Genomic DNA, 18,105 nt, shown 5'->3' on the forward strand with positions numbered 1-18,105 from the left:
TTGTGAGCTATGAAACCATTCCTACGTTGGGTTCTTATTTTGCAATGTGAGTTTGTGCAGCATTTTTTGCTAGTATAAAAGAAAAGTGATAGAATATGTTTACATTGTCAAGAAGAATAAACTACAGAACATGTTTTTGAAATGTAAAAGAATAAAAAAGTTATGGGGAAAACTATGTAAAGGAGATTTTTTCAAAGATATAAAAAGTGGATAAAATAAACATGGATATGATTAAATATGGATATAAGAATACAAATAAAGAATATGTTAAAAGAATAGATACAAAGTTATTTTATGTTATATGGATTATATGAAATGAAAGAATAAATGAAATTATGTGAAATGGTGAATGGATTTTAGCAACTATACAGCAAAGTGACTCCTCCAGGTGCATCTGCAGTTAACTCCTACTGACGCCTCTAGGTGTCAAATATTGATTGTTCATATTTGGATCGATAATTCCAAAACCATGCTATGTACAAGGTTTTAAAAGATTTCATCTAAAATATTACACAGTGGCAAACTCAACTGCATTAATATTTGACCTCTGTCTAGTGCAGGTAAATAGATATTAACAGTTATTTTTATCATATTAATTTATATAGATATAATTTTCCAATTTTTTCTAAATATCTGAAAAACCAAGTAATACAGACAGAACTCTTTAGCCTCATGTGGAAACTCTTAACTAAATGAACAAAACGGTGCTGACAATATATGTGTAACTTGAGTGGTTGCTGAGATATTGTAAGTTGTTTACAAAATATTAGAAATGTAATAGTGTATTTACTGTGATTTATAAAATTTGGTTTAAGATATAGAGCCTAAAGAATACTACCACTATAAAATAGTTTGTATTTATATTTCTTTCACAACCTCTATGGTTTCAGAAATATGAACATTTGTTTGAAATGTGAAGACATAATTTCATTCTGTCAAAAGACTTAGGCTCCGCCGTTTGGGATTCACAGTGCAAACTTCCTGAGCTCCATTGCAGTGAATAAGTTAAGTAAAATCAGACGGTGGTTATGGAAAAAGGAGTGGGGGTCTAATAGGGATGAACATTTAGTATGATTGAAAGGAAATAATGAATATGTGTAAACAGATTTGTATATTTATATATTTGTACATGTGTAAATATTTTGTAAATAAGAGTTAATTTTGTATATAAATAAAGGACTCCTACTCTTTTAGATAAGGACCTTGGGATTTTTTTACATCCACTTGAGCTACTATCTACTTAAGCAGAAGTGACCTTGTTTTAACATCTCATCCAAAGGATGACACACACAGCTGTGCACCCCCCTTATGCTGCACTCGTGTGGGTATCATCCTTCAGATGAAATGTTAAAACAAGGTCCCATCTGCTTACATACACAGACACACTCTGTACGTGCACTTCTAAGTTTCATTTTCCTATGTACCTCATATTTTCCTACAGTCTCCAGGTTAACTTAAGGTGTCGACAAGACAGGCAGATATCTGACAGAAGCTATAAGCAATTTTTCAACAAGACTGGACAGATGGGGTGAACACAGTTTGAAGCATAACTTTGTGAAATCCTTTGGATATCAGTAAATGCATTTTGTGTGTGTTAGAAATACCTGAGTCACATTATAAAGGAGGAGTAGTTCACGAGCCCAGCAAGTTGTATGAAGTCATGTAGAGGATCCCTAAAGCCTGCAAAGGAAGAAGTGAAGAATATCGATAATTTTAACAGATTTAGAATGCTGTCTAGAGAAAAATGCACCGTGGATACAAACCACTCGATTTTCTAAAACTGGACTTAAAAATGTTTTCATTTCATTTGTGAAACTTGAAACAAATGTCTATTTAAAATTCAAAAGATAGAATTTATAAGTTGTTTTTTTTATGCTGAGAAAATATCTTCTGTCCTTCAAACTGGACAGTAAGGTTTATTATGCTGTGTGCCCCAAGCATATGTGTGGTGTTTGCCTACAGCAGGGGTAGGCAACTTGTGGCTTTAGAGCTGCATGCGGCTCTTCTACCCTCTGTAGTGGCTCCCTATAGCTTTGAAAAAAATAATAATATGGAAATAAATAATGGCTATTTTTATTTTATTTTTTCTTTCAAAGCGAACACCTCTTATTTTGGAGATTGAGGTGATACTGTGACACTAAAATAAAAAAAGTGTTTTAATATTTAATCAACTAAAATACGCATCATATCTAATCTTGACTTTTTGACCCCCTGTATGCTAACCATGGATAATCCAAAAAGAAAAGTATTGGAATAAAATAAAGAGTTTAATTCTGTGTGGACAGATTCATTTGCTTTCATTGCCAAAAGTGCTGGCTTACCTGTATGCTTGATATGTGGTGAGAAAAAATGAAATGTTTAAGGACATTTCCAAAACAAACACTCAACATTTGCTGAAAAGAACCAAGCAGGAGATGACTGAAAAAGCGATTTTGGAACTGCTGTGGAAAGCTGATCATAGCAAATACACTTTCAAAAAATGAATCACGTCTGTAAACTCAACTACTGCTGCTAGTTTTGTGGCAGCTCAGGGGATAGTAAGGTGTATAAAGCTGTTCACAGATGGAGAATACATGAAACAATCATTCATTACAATATCAGAGCATCTATTCTCGGATTTAAAAAACAAACTTGAAATTGTTCAGAAAATTAGAGATATGCTTCTCTCTGCAAAGACTGTCAAAGACATGATCATCAACATGACAGGAAACATCGCCAGTCAACAAACTGAGGACATTAATTCGACTCCAGCATACTCATTCACCTGTGATGAGTTAAAAGATGTACACAATACTGAGCATACAGCATTGTTGTATAGATATGTGAACTTTGATGGGCCGCAAGAAGAAAAGATTGAGTTGATACCACTAAAAGGCCAAACACGGGGGGGGGGTGCATTTGTGAGGCTGTGATGAATTGTTTAAAAGCCAAATAAATAAACACCACATACATGATGTCTATGGCTACTTATGGGGCACCTTGTATGAGAGGAGCACAGAAGGGGTTTGTGACTTTACTTTGGAAGTCACTGGATCGAAAGCTGCTGACGTTTCACTGCATTCTGCACCAAGAAGCCTGAATGCATGGAGATGATGAACCTTGTCATTCAAACAGTGAAGAAAGTAATGGCAAAGGGGTAGACCACCAACAAATCTGTTCATCGTTAGATGAAATTGACATATTCAGATCTCCTGCTGCATAACAAAGTCTGATGGCTGTGTTGGGGAGAGGTGCTGAAAAAGTTTGCTGCATGTCCAGAACATGTGAAAAGTTTCCCTGAAAGCAAGGGACTCACCTATTCTGGACTGGAACATCTAGAATGGCTGGAAAAGCTGCACGTCATGGTGAATATGACACTGCACCTCAACATGTTGAACAAAAGTCTTCAGGGAAAGGGGAGCATGGCCCTGCAGATGCTGGATGATGTTTTGGTGTTTGAGCACAAGATGACGGTGTTTGCCAGAGATGTACAGAGAAGTAGACTCTCTCACTTCCCCTCCCTGAGAGAGTTCAAAGAAGCACACAATCACATAAATTGTGAGTATTTACAGTGTGCAATCATCGTAATGCAAACTGCATTTGGGGAAAGATTCTGTGAGTTCAGAAAGGAAAGTAACACATTATTTTTTATTTATTTTATTTTTTTATTTATCATTTGTTGACCGGGAAAGTCCAACTAGGTTCCACAGAGACTGTTTTCAGCGGAGGCCCGGGGAGAAATGCTCCAGATGCATGTCTTTGGAATGTGGGAGGAAACCCACGCGAACACAGGGAGAACATGCAAACTCCACACAGAAGGCACCCCAGCCGAGAATCGAACCGGAGAACCTCTTGCTGTGAGGTGACAATGTTAACCACTGCACCACTGTGCCGCCCAATTATCCTTTCCTGTCACACCCCTGGACATCGACCCATCCCTGCTGAACATGTCCTCATTTACAGGAAGGAGTAAGTCAACCCAATTTTGAAATTGAACTGGCTGACATAGCTGATAAAGAATTATGGGTGTCTAAGTTCAAAAGCCTGACAGGTGATCTCAAAGACATTGCCTGTCAGAAGGCCATTCTTGCTCAGAAGCACAAATGCAGCGATATTGAAAACCTCTCCAAACGTGAAAAACTTGTGTTTGAAACATGGAATGTCACTCCTGACACTTATACGAACATGAAGAAGTATACATTTGGAGTCCTGTCTATCTTTGGATCCACATACTTATGGGAGCAGGTTTTCTCAAGCATGAGCTACATAAAATGCAAATATCACTCGCGCTCAAAGTCACATCTTACAGCCCTGATATAGAGAAGCTCTGTAGTGTTGTTCAGAAGCAAAAATCGCATTAAACAGGTGAGAACACTATCATTTAATAGGGTATTATTTTGCAGAAAAGTATTTATTTTGGATCCTGAGATGATGTAGTTGTGTTTTATGTTCAGGCTTGACAAGTGATTGTTGTACATGGCTGAGGAAAAAACAGAAGAGGATGACGGCACACTGAAATGGACTTAACTCATAATTAAAGACAAACTAGCCTATTTTTATGTTTACTCTTTTTAAAGCTATTTGGCTGCAGATATATGTTTTATTTATTTCAAAGTGGGCTACTTTTTATTTTATTAATTTTTCCACAAATATGGGAAGAACTCAAACAGGCCTGCATAGGTCTTTGATTTCAAAGTAAGCCTACACAGTGTTCTTTTTTTTCCTTCTCTTCATAAGAGTTTGGTGTTATCCTTTGTTATAACAGGTAAAAACAGCGATACAATTTTACTAGCTTTCTTTTTGTAGTTCTATCATTTTATAAATGCAACAAACTGTAGTTCTTATATAATAACTATATATAAAACTTTATAGGCTGTGTATGTGTTATCTTCACTTTAGGAGTCAAACAGGTTTTGTGGCTCCAGATGAAGTTTATTTGGTGGGAGAGGGGCCAAAAATGCCTCTTTTGATAGTGAAGGTTGCAGACCCCTGGCCTAGAGCTAAATGCACCATCCAAATGGACAGACACACACATACACACACACACACACACACACACACACACACACACACACACACACACACACACACACACACACACACACACACATACATACAGTAGATGTGCCTCTTATCCAGGATGATCTGGGTCCTGGGTCAAATAATTGCTCACAGACACTTCACATGTATCTTACATGCAGAGGTTGTGAGAATCAAAATTATGAATAGGAAATCTTCTAGCTTAATGCCATTAAGTCATACAGCTAGCAATACTTCATTCTGCCTCAAAAAAGTCATCCTTAATGCTTCAGACACACGCACTCACATCTCAACTGTCCATAATTTTGACTCCTATATTTGGTCAGCTCCTCATAAAATGTTCTGGTTTTCTGGTAAATCTTTGACACTTGAAGACACTAAATAATGATATTTGCATTTCAGACTTCATATTTTTTCAGAAAATAGTGCAAAACCTATTATTTTAGCAACCTTCTACGTTTAAGAGCAATATTTAAAATCTATCCCTATTTTGGGCCTTTTCCCCCCATTATTTTTGGTTTTGTTCAGATTTCTTATGCTAACAGATTAAGAGGGATGGTCAGACATTTCAAAGCAAAAATCTTACTTCATTATTTTTATGTATTGTTTTACTATTAACAAATGCATTTATTTGGGCTGGATCAACAGTTTAATGGATAAAACATTAAGAACATTTTGTCTGTTTGCTTTCACATTCTAGGAGGAAATATTCCACATCTGGGTAAAAGAATGTTAAAAAGTATGGATCAGGTTTACTGTTATCTGGAGCCTTTAGACATACAGTAGCTATTGTCTGCTTATTGTCATGTTCCTCTCCTGGCTACTGTCCTGCACTGAGAAAGTGATTAACTAAATGGGGAAAAAAATGTATGAATTTACAAGACATACTGAATCATCACTTTCATATTGGTCACTAAAAGCTGAGAGTTCTTAAAACCCCATTTTTTTCTTTCTTACTTTTGTTCCCCAGTGAACCCTTCTTTCCATGTCCTAGTTTACTGATAGGGCAATAGTTGAGTGGTGGTGGGCCTACTTCCAGGGAGGCTCATAGTTTCATATAGGTTCATAGGTAGGTACTAGGCTATCTGCCTGAGGGCATTTATAAGCCTAGCCAGAATGTTTTGGCTTTAGCTGCCCCCTTAGATTAGTTCCCTGTGCCTCTGTCCAGCAAAGTCACTGAAGTGATCCGCGGGGTAAACTTTCTGTTTCCCATTCACTCGTCAAGGTTTCTTTTGAAGAGTGTTAGCGAGGAGCTCTGCCTAATGTAGATTGGAATCTTGTTCCAAAGCCTGGGAAGTCTCTGGGACAGGAATCTATCCCTCCAGCACATCCTATTTATTGTTGTGGTGAGGTTTAGATCCCTATTGCATGTGGCTCGAGGGGATAAGGTTTTGTTTAGGTGGAGCATGTCATCAATTCTGGGTTGAACATGGCCTTGTATGTCAGGCATGCATCACCTCTGAGTAGGTGGTATGCAACCGAGTACAGCTGGAGTTTCTTCAGTCGAGCTGCATAAGGCATCTGTTTGAGGCCAGTGATCCTCTTGGCGAGGTACTTCTGTGGTCTTTCCAACTGTTGCAGGTGTCTTGTAAGGTACATCCCAAATGGGGCGTTGTACTCTATGATGGGTCTGATGAGTGATGAGTAGAGGGGCACAATGACCTCTTTTGATCTGGATGCGAACCCTTTTGTGATTAGGTGGGCCATGTAGAAGGATTTTCTAACCACTTTGGCAATGTGATTATCAAAGGTGAGATTATTATCTACTTGGGTCCCCAGATCCCTTATTACATCTTCCATATTTAGGGGACTACCACCTATGTGGTAGTTTGTGGGTACTTTGTTTTTTCCAATGGGGATGACTATGCACTTTTTGACATTTAGCTTGAGGCCATGATTTGACACCAGGTATCTGTCTCAGTGAGACCCTTTTGGAGGATGTCTGTGTCAGCCGGAGAGTCAATTATAGCCCCTAGTTTGCATTTCTCTGCGAACTTGGTCAGCCATAGTCCTCCTGTGCTTGCCTGTACCTCTGAGAAGTATGCCAGTTGTAACCAGTTTAGAGTCAGACCTAGCTCCTGCAACTCTCACCATGTGGGCTCTGTCCGTGAGCCAGTTGCCAACCCATCTTGTGACGTAGGGGTTTATGTTCAGGCTAGTGAGCTTGTCTATAATACCAGAATGGAGAATGGTGTTGAAGGCCTTTGCGAGGTCTAGGTAAGCTGTGTGTACTACCTTTCCCTCATCTATAGCCGTGGTAACCATCTCAAAGAAGTCCACTAGGTTTAGGAGGCATAATCTGCCCTTAACAAAGCTGAACTGGGTAGGGCCCAGTGTTTGGAGGTTTCCAATGTCTCTGTTAATGAGTTCAATGATGATGCACTCCATAGCCTTGCAGACCAAGCTAGTCAAGCTTATAGGACGATAGTTCCCGGGGTCTGTTGTGGCTCTACCTTTGTGAAGCAGAATAACCGTTGCTGTGCGCCACTCTATGGGCACATAGCCTGTGGAGAGGCTGAGTTTGAACAGTGTGTTTAGGTGAGGGGTTAGTTCGTCTTTGAGCTCGTGTAGGGCTCAGCCTGGGACACCGCCCGTTCCCATTGATGCTGTGTTTTTGGCTTTGGAGAGGGCTGTTTTAACATGAGTGTCTGTGATTTCAGGGACTCTACATTCTTCTGGTATGGTTATGGGCCCTTTTGGGGGTGAGAGGGGGGTGAAGTTTGCACTGAACCTGTCTGCCAGGATGTTGGCGATATCTGTCAGTTCAGTGTATTTTATGCCATTCTGCACTTACTCCGAGCAGATCTGTGCATTGCCACTTAGATTCTTGACATAGCTAAAGAATGCCTTGTGGTTATCTTTGGAGTTCTTGGCAATTTTCTTTCAAAGCTCGCCTTGGATGATTTTATCAGGGATTGTAGTTTCTTGCTGATACTGATCAGGGATGTCTTCCCTTCTTGGGATTTTACTCTTTTCTCTACTAGTTTCCTCCTTCTATTGTATAGTTGTTTATGGCAGGAGTCCACCAGACTGGTTTCCTTTTCTTGGAGGAGTGAGTCTTGGTTTTGCTTGGGATGGCATAATCCATGCATTCTCGCAGGAGTCCACCAGACTGGTTTCCTTTTCTTGGAGGAGTGGGTCTTGGTTTTTCTTGGGATGGCATGATCCATGTAGTCTCGTAGCTGCCCGTAGAATGCATTAGTAAAGGATTTTGCAGCTTGGACAGCGTTATCCTTCAGCATGGAGGATTTGAAACTTTCCACCTCAGTCTTAAGTAACGTGAAGTTTGCTTTTGAAAAGTTTTCCATGGTGGTTTCCTTGTCCGGGAGTGAGGGCGGAATGTGGATATCCAAAGTGATTTGTTTATGGTCAGATCTAACCAGCGAGGGGTTGACCTCTGGTGTGGAACACCGGTCGCCCATGTTGGTGATGACCAGGTCCAATATGTTGTCACCTCTGCTGGGAGTGTTGATCAGTTGAACCAGGGCGTTTGAGCTTATAAATTCTAGGAAATGTTGGGCAAGGGAGTTAGTACTTGAGTAGTTCTCCCAGTTAATGTTTGGGTAATTGAAATCACCCAATATTAGGTTGTTTGGTAGGACCTTTATGTTTCCCAGTGTTTCCAGAAAAACGGAATGGGGTTCCTGGGACATGGTGGGTGATCTGTAGCAAGCTACAATTTGAATTGCAGTTTTGCCCATTGTTAGTTGCACGTGGATAATCTCTGAAGCATCTTGCTGTGCCACTAACCTGGAGGTGTGGGTATCCTTGATGAATATGGATACACCCCCTGCCTTTTGTATTTCGGTTCGGGTTCTGTGGCCGAAATGTATGGTATGAGTTGTAGCCTGGCAGTGCTGTGGTGCTCTCTGGAGCCTTAAACCAGGTTTCTGTTACTGCACATATATCGATTTTCTCCATACTGAGGAGTGCTTTGAATGTGTGCATTTTGACGTTTAGACTTCTGGCACTGAGTAGCATTACCCTCAGTTTTTTGTTACTTGTGCTATTTACGGCGGTGGGCTTGTCTTTTGAGCCTTGCCTAAAAAAGACACTATGGGGGTGGCAAGAGCCTTGGCCAGTATTCGAAAGCCTAAGGGTGACAAGTGCAAGCCATCTCTAGCGAAACAGAGTGGCTTGTCGAGCATGTCATCCCAGGCGGACAGACACTGGATCCCCTTTGAATGACACCAGAAACTTAGCCAATTGTTGAAATTGAGATTTTTTTCTTTATACCGTGGTATCATTCTTGGTGAGGGCAGGATGCTACTCAGGGTCAGGGTCATAACGGCCTGGGCTACGTGATCAGACAGCTCTTCCATGTGTCTTTTCATGTAGTCCAGGGAGGTACAGCTCAGGTCATTCACACCAACATGGACAATGACAGAGTCATATTTGTACTTGTTCTGGAGTGGCCTGAGTGCTTTTGTTATTTGGCGAATCCTGGGACCCGACAGGCAGCTAACAGTAACCTTCTACTTATTCAGCCTAGTGAGTGGGACATCAGTGTGCCTGACTATAGAGTCACCTATTACTAGTATGTTGGGTATGTTATTTTGCCTTAAGGGCTGTGATTGCATGGCACACTGGTTTTGTGAAGTATGTGTTTCATGGTTTGTGTTAGGGGTGGAGGTTGCTTGGATGTCTGCTTTGGAGGTCTCTGTTGCTTTTGCAGATTTTTATTTAGAGCCTCAGAGTATGTTTTTATGTATTTATGTGTGCTTTTTGCTGGTGCTGGTTTAATGGGTCTATGTGAAACTAGTGGTGTGACGCAAGTATTTCCCTTCTCCTCTTAACTGTCTGATCCAGTCTTGGGTTGAGAGAGCTTAGTCTCCAGTTTGGCTGTATAATTGCATCTCTTGCATGTATTAGTGTTTGGTGGTAGGAGGAGAGGGTTGTCTGTGTACACGAGGCAGTTGTAACATTGCCTCAAAATGCCCAGATTCACCAGTTGGACTGGGGAGTACACCTGAAACTGCCCTTTGGACATGCCTGGATAGGTACAGTGATCTGTTTTACTGGATGGCTGGTAAGGTCGAATAGAGAGCCTTGTCCTTCTGTACAGTACAGGAGGGTCTAATGCTAGGGTTTATAAGTGCTTGCTATGTGTTTTGAGCAAGTGTCGGGCTGAGAAATGAATGGCTTGAGTGCTTAAGTTGAATGTTTGCCTAGTTCCAAGGGTAAAATTGAAGAGGAGACTTTGTGGAGCCGGGAATAGTTTTACCCTAGCGAACCGGCGCTGCCCGGCACGCAAAACCTGGTGAATGCAATATTTATAGCAGGGAAATGAAAAAGATAGAAATTAGTCCAAAAATGGCCAATAAACTACTAATTTCTGGGCTGAAACCACTCCTCCAGGGACAGATAGGCTGCTCAATGCTCCCCTCTCTCACAGGTGAACAGAGAAACTTCCTTCTATCCAAGTAAGGTATGGGCAAACACAGAGATATGTAACACAGCCCTGAATTCAGCACTAACCTGAAAACTGGACTATACTAGCTTAGAAAGATGGGAAACAAGTATATATATATTTTTTGTTTGTTTGTTTTCAGAAAATAAAGCAGATACAATAAAAAAACACTTAAAATGCACAGAAAATGGTACTTATTGTTATATATATCGCAGATCAGAGTTGTAGTCAATGCCCCTAGTAATAAAGTAGGAAGAAACACAAATACAGTAAAAGCAGATGAATAAAGTGCAATTTTTTAATATATAAAACAATAGAAAACAAACTGATTTAAACAAGTTACCCAATTAACCAGAAAAAAGCTCAAAACTGAGCCCTGTTCCAGCAGTCTTCAATCAGACAAGTTGTAACTGCACACTCCTGCTACTAGGGTGCAGGGGAACCTTCTCCAAAAAAAGATGGCCTGGATCAGTGCTCAAGTTATACAAAAAAAGCTAGATTCAGCAGGCCTGAATCTGGTCTATGCTCCAGCAAACAAGGCACACCAATTTCAGAAAGAAACAGTTCAAATAAGCAGGCACAATAAGCCTGTGACCAGAAATACCCAGCTCAGAAGGGCAGAATCCAGCTTCTCCTCCTACAACAGTGCAGACCGCAAACCTTCTTAAAGTAGAATAACTGGCCTGAAGCCCAAGTGCTTAAACCAGCACTAATACACTTTTAGAATAGCAGACACTGGGCCTTCAATCAGCAATTCCCAGCTTAGAAGGATGTAAGCTACCTGTCCTGCCACAACAGTGCAGACCACAAACCTTCTTAATGTAAAGCAACCTGTATGAAGCCCAAGTGCTTAAAGCAAAACACTTAGAATAACAGTTGCAATTTAATCAGGCTTTTTTTTTTTAATAAATGTGGCAGAATAAATAAAATTGAGTACTTTTAAGAAAAGCAAAATAAAGTAGGAGGAAACACAAATACAGTAAAAGCAGATGAATAAAGTGCAATTTTTTTAAGTGCAAGGAGAGAGGAAGGAAGAACCTAAGTAGGTTGGCCTTCTCAAATTTTCTCTCTGTATTAAGTAGAGTGAACACTAGGCTCAGAATATGATCTCACTGTACTTGGTTAAGTGAGGAAATGAGATGGACACAGGAAGAGTGTTCTAATACAGACTTACAGGAGGGGCGGGCAATTCCAGAGCCACCAACACTAATACCAACACAAGAACAGGGAGAGTGGGTAGGGAACTAACTGCAGAGAGACACACAGCACACTGTTCAATGGAACACACAACTAGGAAACAAGAAAAATGAAAATACAGTACTTTTAAAACTGCAAGTTTGTACTTAACAGAAGACTAAAATACACTACTGCAAGTTTCACTTAACTTCAGCTTCTAATGCAGATGATTGTAGCCAAGCAATTCTCTCAGAAGTTGAGCATAAAATGATTTCTCAAACTTTGTGGCAAGCACTTAAAGTACAGAGGAATCCTTCTAGGCTATTAAACATCAGATAACAAAGAAGTGATAAGACCACCACCCCCACTTATAGCAGAGAGACACACAGCACACTGTTCAATGAAACACAATTAGGAAACAAAAAAAATGAAAATACAGTACTTTTAAAACTGCAAGTTTGTACTTAACAGAAGAATAAAATACACTACTGCAAGTTTCACTTAACATCAGCTTCTAATGCAGATGATTGTAGCCAAGCAATTCTCTCCGAAGTTGAGCATAAAAGGATTTCTCAAACTTTGTGGCAAAAACTTAAAGTACGGAGGAAGCCCTCTAGGCTATTAAATATCAGATAAAGAAGTGATAAGACCACCACCCCCTCTTATAGCAGAGAGACACACAGCATACTGTTCAATGAAACACACAATTACGAAACAGAAAAAATGCAAATACAGTACTTTTAAAACTGCAAGTTTGTATTTAACATAATACTAAAATACACTACTGCAATTTTCACTTAACTTCAGCTTCTAATGCAGATGAATGTAGCCAAGCAATTCTCTCAGAAGTTGAGCAGCTCATGTCTCCATGTGCGTGCCTCTGCTCTAACTTCAGAGCATGGCATGCAATGGTGAAATGAGGGCATCAACTGCTGATTGCAAGTAGCTAATCTTTTCTGTGCAAACCTCCCACCTTGGAAGCTAACATCCCTGCTACGTTTTCTAGTTTCCACCAGAGGATCTCATAGCCAAACACACCTTCAAGATATATACACACAACCCTTACCTCTCCCTGGGATATGTAAGCTGACAACAGACACCCATTTCCCATATTCCCTTGTCAGCTTCTTCAGTATCTATGCTGCTACTCAAACACCAATCAGCAGAATTATAGTCAGGGCTCCAGCTCCCTACACCTAGGAGACAACTACATTAAAGACCCATAATAATGCAGTATTAATAAATAATGAGCCAATATAACAGTTTTTCCGAAAAATGATTTATTAAAACAAAAATCTAGCCAAGCTAGATTTTCTACTGTGTGATTCTTTAAAACCTCTTGTATTAGAGGTAACATGGGATATATGCAAATGACCCCTTAAGGACATCAGGTGTTTCAGCTATATGGTAGTTCTGAATGCCCATGAATTTTTTCCTTTTTAAGTCTGTTATGGACAAATTCGGGGCAATAAAGCCAAACCCCACTAGTTGCGGACAGGCATGTCTTTTAGTTTTTACTGATTGGTTTGGCTGCGTGATCTTGTTACTCATTGTTTTAGTTTGTTAGTTGGGATATTTTGCAGACACCCTAATGGTTATGGACATCAGCTGGGTACGACAGCCTTGTGTTTCCAAAGGTTAGCCAAATAGTCCACTTATGCTGTTCTAATGAGGCCATAAGAAGGCTGAAACATGCATGCTTGCAGCCAGTGGGTTTTGCTTTATTGGCCTGAATTTGTCCATAACAGACTTAAAAAGGAAAAAGGCATGGGCAATCAGAACTGCCATATAGCTAAAACACCTGATGTCCTTAAGGGGTCATTTGCATATATCCCATGTTACCTCTAATACAAGAGGTTTTAAGGAATCACATAATGTAAAATCTAGCTTGGTTACATTTTTTAGTTTTTACTAATTGGGTTTGTCTGTGTGACCTTGTTACTCATTGTTTTATTCTGAAAACTGTTTTATAACAAATACAACAGCATTTTGAGAAGCTGCAACACTTCGGTTTTGAACTTACCTTTTTTTTAAAGAACAAAATAATAAAAATGTCTTGAAGTACAGAAGCTATTAACATTACCTTCCTGCATTGCACTCACATCCGTAGATTTGTAAGTAGGACTAAGTAGATATTCCACAGGGGCAAAGCTTAAGCTGTGAGTTTCCTTTCTATTCTGTTCTTTCAGCTTCTGTTTAGACTCTGAAATGGAAAAAGCAATGCTAAAACATTGCATAATACTAAATGACATTAGCCACGCTGCGGTATCATGCCTAGTTTCTAATACCCCTGTGTTCTTGCTATATTTTTATATTTCTTCAAGAGTTTTGAAAAGAGACAAATGATGTATTAAGCTGTACAGCTGTTTTGATGAAGTTCAGATGGCTGTGAGTTATGCCCCCAACACCACAAACATGGAATTGTGTTATTGAGACTGTGGAACAACATGTCAAGGGTGTTGCATTTCTGTGGTGCTGTCCAGTATTATCATTAACATGTGGTCTCATTTGCTTATTCACAAAGATGATAAAGATCTTAGGCATTTGTCAACAAAAATCATAGTCTTTTCCCAGTGCCCTGGCCATATGCCCACTAGTCAGTAAAGGTACCAGGTTTTGGGTCTCTGCTGATAAAGGACCATGGAGTCAATGCAACCAAACTGAGCAATACAATGCAATAAATAAATAAAATATGAAGTAAGAAAGAGGACGAGAAGATATGCTCATATAGGGAAATATGCAACTGGAGTTGTGGTATAACTAACCTTTGGCTTAAAGATCCAATTAAATGTTTACAGTTCTAAATGAGCTTTTACTGATTGTATATAAGCTTTGAATTCAATCCTGCTGTTTTCCTGGAGAGAAGTAAATCAATTCATCTATATAATCAACAGATGGTGTTGTTATTAAGGGCTGTTCCTGACTAAAAAAAAAAAACTTGCTAAGCATCTAGCTCAACATTTTAAGTGAAGCACCTAAACGTCAGAAACCTGCATTCAGAAACATTCCTACTGTCAAATAACCTACTGCTTTGCTGGAACAAACAAATTTGTAGACCATAATCATCTAATCATCTATTTTGCTTAGTACTGGAAATAGTTAACCTCCTTAATGGATAGTGAATCTTGCTTAATTGAGGTTCCTACAGCAATTGTCTCTGCAGGTACTCATGTGGCTATAAACTCTGTAAGGGAAGCTCAAGTTTCAATACCATTAGATTATACTTTTTCTGGAACTGCTAATGGCAGCATAAAATACAGTCAAGACTCAAATGAATTTCCTCTAATGTAACTATTATTGTTCCAAGTGGAGTTTTGCCATTGGTGAACATTGCCTTCATTCAGGAGCTATCAGTAGCAGCTACAGCCATTCAGACAGTCCCCTACATAAAACAAATGTCTGGTTTCATCAACAACATGCTGAAAAAATAAAAGGATGCTTTTTGTAAAGTGTCCATTTATAATTTGTTTTTGGCAGACATTGAGTTAATCCAAGACTGAGCAAAATTTAATTTCTTGATTCCAAATGACTGAGAAGTTTTCCACATCAGCCTCAAAAAATCAGTTCCATTCAGCAGAATTCTTATATGTCAGGTCTCAAAATAAAGAGCATGGAAAAAGGTGAAAGCTGCTGAAACTGAAAACCATTGATTTGGAATTATGATCTCACTGACATTTCTGCTTTCTGGGGATACCTGAACACTCTGAAGGAATATGGTACAGAAGCTGGATGTTTCACTATACAGAACACTAACCATTTCAAAATGAAATTAATCAAGGCAGCAGCAATAGACAACTGACATAGCTCACTGTTCAAGTTCTCCTTAAATGAGGAGGTATTTTTAGCAAAATGTATTTCATTTACAGACAAAAATGTAATCCTGCAAGCTGGTATAACAAAGAAAGGTGAAACTATATCAGGCTATTGTATCTATCATAATCTCCCATGTTTTGTTGAGCAACTTTGAAACATCTGTTGCTGCAGATTCCGAATGTTTAAGTGGAGTATCAGGAATTTGAAAAGGGTATTATATAACCCTTGGTGATAATCCTTAACACCCATGAATTAGATGTTATGGTTTGCCAGGCTAGAGGGTATAAGAAGAAGCAAACCCCGACTGCCTCCAGAATGCAGTAGTTGGGCAATCATGTACGGATGCTGATATGGTTTCTCTGTGAAAGGTCCATAGAAACCTTGATTCTGCGGAGTGCCTCTACCCCAAGGGTAACGTCTCATAGGATTGTTGCTGCCTCTGGGGGATGTCCCCAGCAGTCTACTGATAAAACTTTGTGACTTCTTGAACCACATTTTCTCCCTCCTTTTTGACTCCTGGAAAAGGATCTTTGAGGAGTTGAAAAGCAAACTGCAATGGCAGACAAGGTCTTACCATCCTGCTCACTCCTGGTAAGCTTTGCCTTTACTTTTGGTCCAAATAAGGTGCAACTGTCATGGGAGGCATCTATGAAGGAGATCTTAAAGCTTTCTGCAAAGTTGCAAAGCTGCATCCAGGCATGATGTTGTGTGGTTATACCTGTGCTGACTGCTTGTGCTGTGCCATCTACTGCATTGGATAGTAGTCTCATGGCAACATTCAAGGATGACTAGGGTAGACAACTGGGTATCCACAGTTTTCTGGATATCCAGCAGTAAGCTACTAGCCATGGAATTTGAAAATTCCTTGATCAAATCCCTCTGGAAATGTGTCACATGTGCCATATAGTTCAGCCACGGACAGCAAATGCCTCTGAAGCATATGTCTACTTCCCCAGTCTGTCCAAGGCTCTTGACTCTCTGTTAGGGGGATGAATAGAGGAACTTTCTAAAGACAGTTCCTTTTTTGTGGCTGCTGCTATCACCATGGCATCTACAGGGGGACACTTGATCCAATGTTTTCTTTCTTTCAGGGAAACTAAAATGTTAGCTGTTTTTTTTTCAAGATGGGCTCTGCCACATCAGGTTCCTTCCAGGCCTTCTGGGTGATGAGGTCAACTAAGTCGTCAAGAGGAGGGACCATCCAGGTGGTCTAGGACTATTCACTGAAAGCACATTTCACTGAAACCCATTTCACTGTGCACAATTTACTGAAAGCTCAGTTCACTGAAAACACAATTCACTGAAACACATTTCACTGAAAGTTATATATGGCCTTTCCCCCACTGTAGTGCGACCCTGGAGTTAGAATATATAGTAAGGGTGGGGGTGGGGGGCACATTGGGGGGTGTGGGAGGCGTAGCCCCCCACCTATTTTAAATATTTTGAACTGTACACATGAATACTTGCAAGTTCAATAAATTACTCTTTTCTAAATGTAATATATATATACATATATATATATATATATATATATACAAACTATGTGGGGGGGGCTGTGCCCCTCACACCCACCAATGCGGGGGGCAGTGCCCCCCCTTACTATATATTTCTAACTCCAGGGTCGCACTACAGTAGGGAAAATGCCATATATAACTTTCAATGAAATGTGTTTCAGTGAATTGTGTTTTCAGTGAATTGAGCTTTCAGTGATTTGTGCACAGTCATTTGAGTTTCAGTGAATAGTCCTAGACCCCTCCCAGGATGTTGAAAGGCTGGACCCAAAAGTTTTGAGAAACACTGACAGATCAGATGAAGGGGTCTCTGTGGACCTCCCCCTCCCTGTTTCAATAATTCAAGGATGTCTCCAAAAAAGACATCTTGGGGGGGGACCTTGGGGAGCCTTCTCCTTCATATAAGCCAGTGTCTTCTGTGATTGATGCAGGAGATGAGTCAATATGCTTCTGCTTGCAAGTCATCTTCCAAGCTCCAAATCATAGTTTCATATGTTCATAGGATGATACTAGGCTATTGGCCCTGAGGTCCTTATAAGCCTAGCCAAGAATTTCTCCCATGTTCCCACAAAGTCAGCACCTGTATTTACTGCCCAGCAGTGCCACAAGTGGGATCCCAGGTGTGTAGTTTCCGTTTCCCATCCAGTCATCCAGGTACCTCTTAAAGAGGGCTGGACAGGTACTCTGCTTAACATGGAGAGGGAGTCTATTCCACAGATGGGGGAGTCTCTGGGACACAAATCTATCCCGCTAACAAGTTCTATTAATGTCACAGACCAGGTTTAGACCTTGCATGTGGGTTGTCTGAGTGGATTTTGACTTATGGATATACAGCAACTCCATCAAGGCTGGGTCTGAGATGGCCTTCTATGCCAGACAAAGGTCACCTCTGAGCAGTCTGTATGAGACTGAGTAGAGGGACAGGACCTTTAGCCTATCTGTATAGAACAGGTGTTTGAAACCCTGGATTTTCTTGGTCAGGAACCTCTGTGGTCTCTGCAGCTGCTGCATGTGCTTGGCAAGGTAATTTCCAACTGCTGTGTATCTCCTTGAAAAGCTTTGGAGTCAACTCCAGTGCCCCTGAGCTGGCGCCAACACTTTGACTCCAAGATGCTCAGTGCCAATCGACTCAGAAAAGCCATTGGAGTCGAAGAAACAATAATCTTTGAATCCAAG

At 40.1% G+C, this 18,105-nt stretch overlaps 1 protein-coding gene across 1 annotated transcript in view; it reads right to left on the bottom strand.

Annotated features, from left to right (window-relative positions):
* LOC122814628 (spindle pole body component 110-like) overlaps positions 1-18,105 on the bottom strand; it is a 750,577-nt gene that overhangs the window by 138,724 nt on the left and 593,748 nt on the right. Inside the window, exon 7 of the mRNA XM_044087100.1 lies at positions 13,689-13,808. Coding sequence (XP_043943035.1) covers positions 13,689-13,808 — 120 coding nt within the window. The remainder of the gene's footprint in view (positions 1-13,688; positions 13,809-18,105) is intronic.

Source organism: Protopterus annectens, chromosome 1.part1 (genome assembly GCF_019279795.1).
Source record: "Protopterus annectens isolate FY-2018-M chromosome 1.part1, PAN1.0, whole genome shotgun sequence".
Classification (NCBI taxonomy): domain Eukaryota; kingdom Metazoa; phylum Chordata; order Ceratodontiformes; family Protopteridae; genus Protopterus; species Protopterus annectens.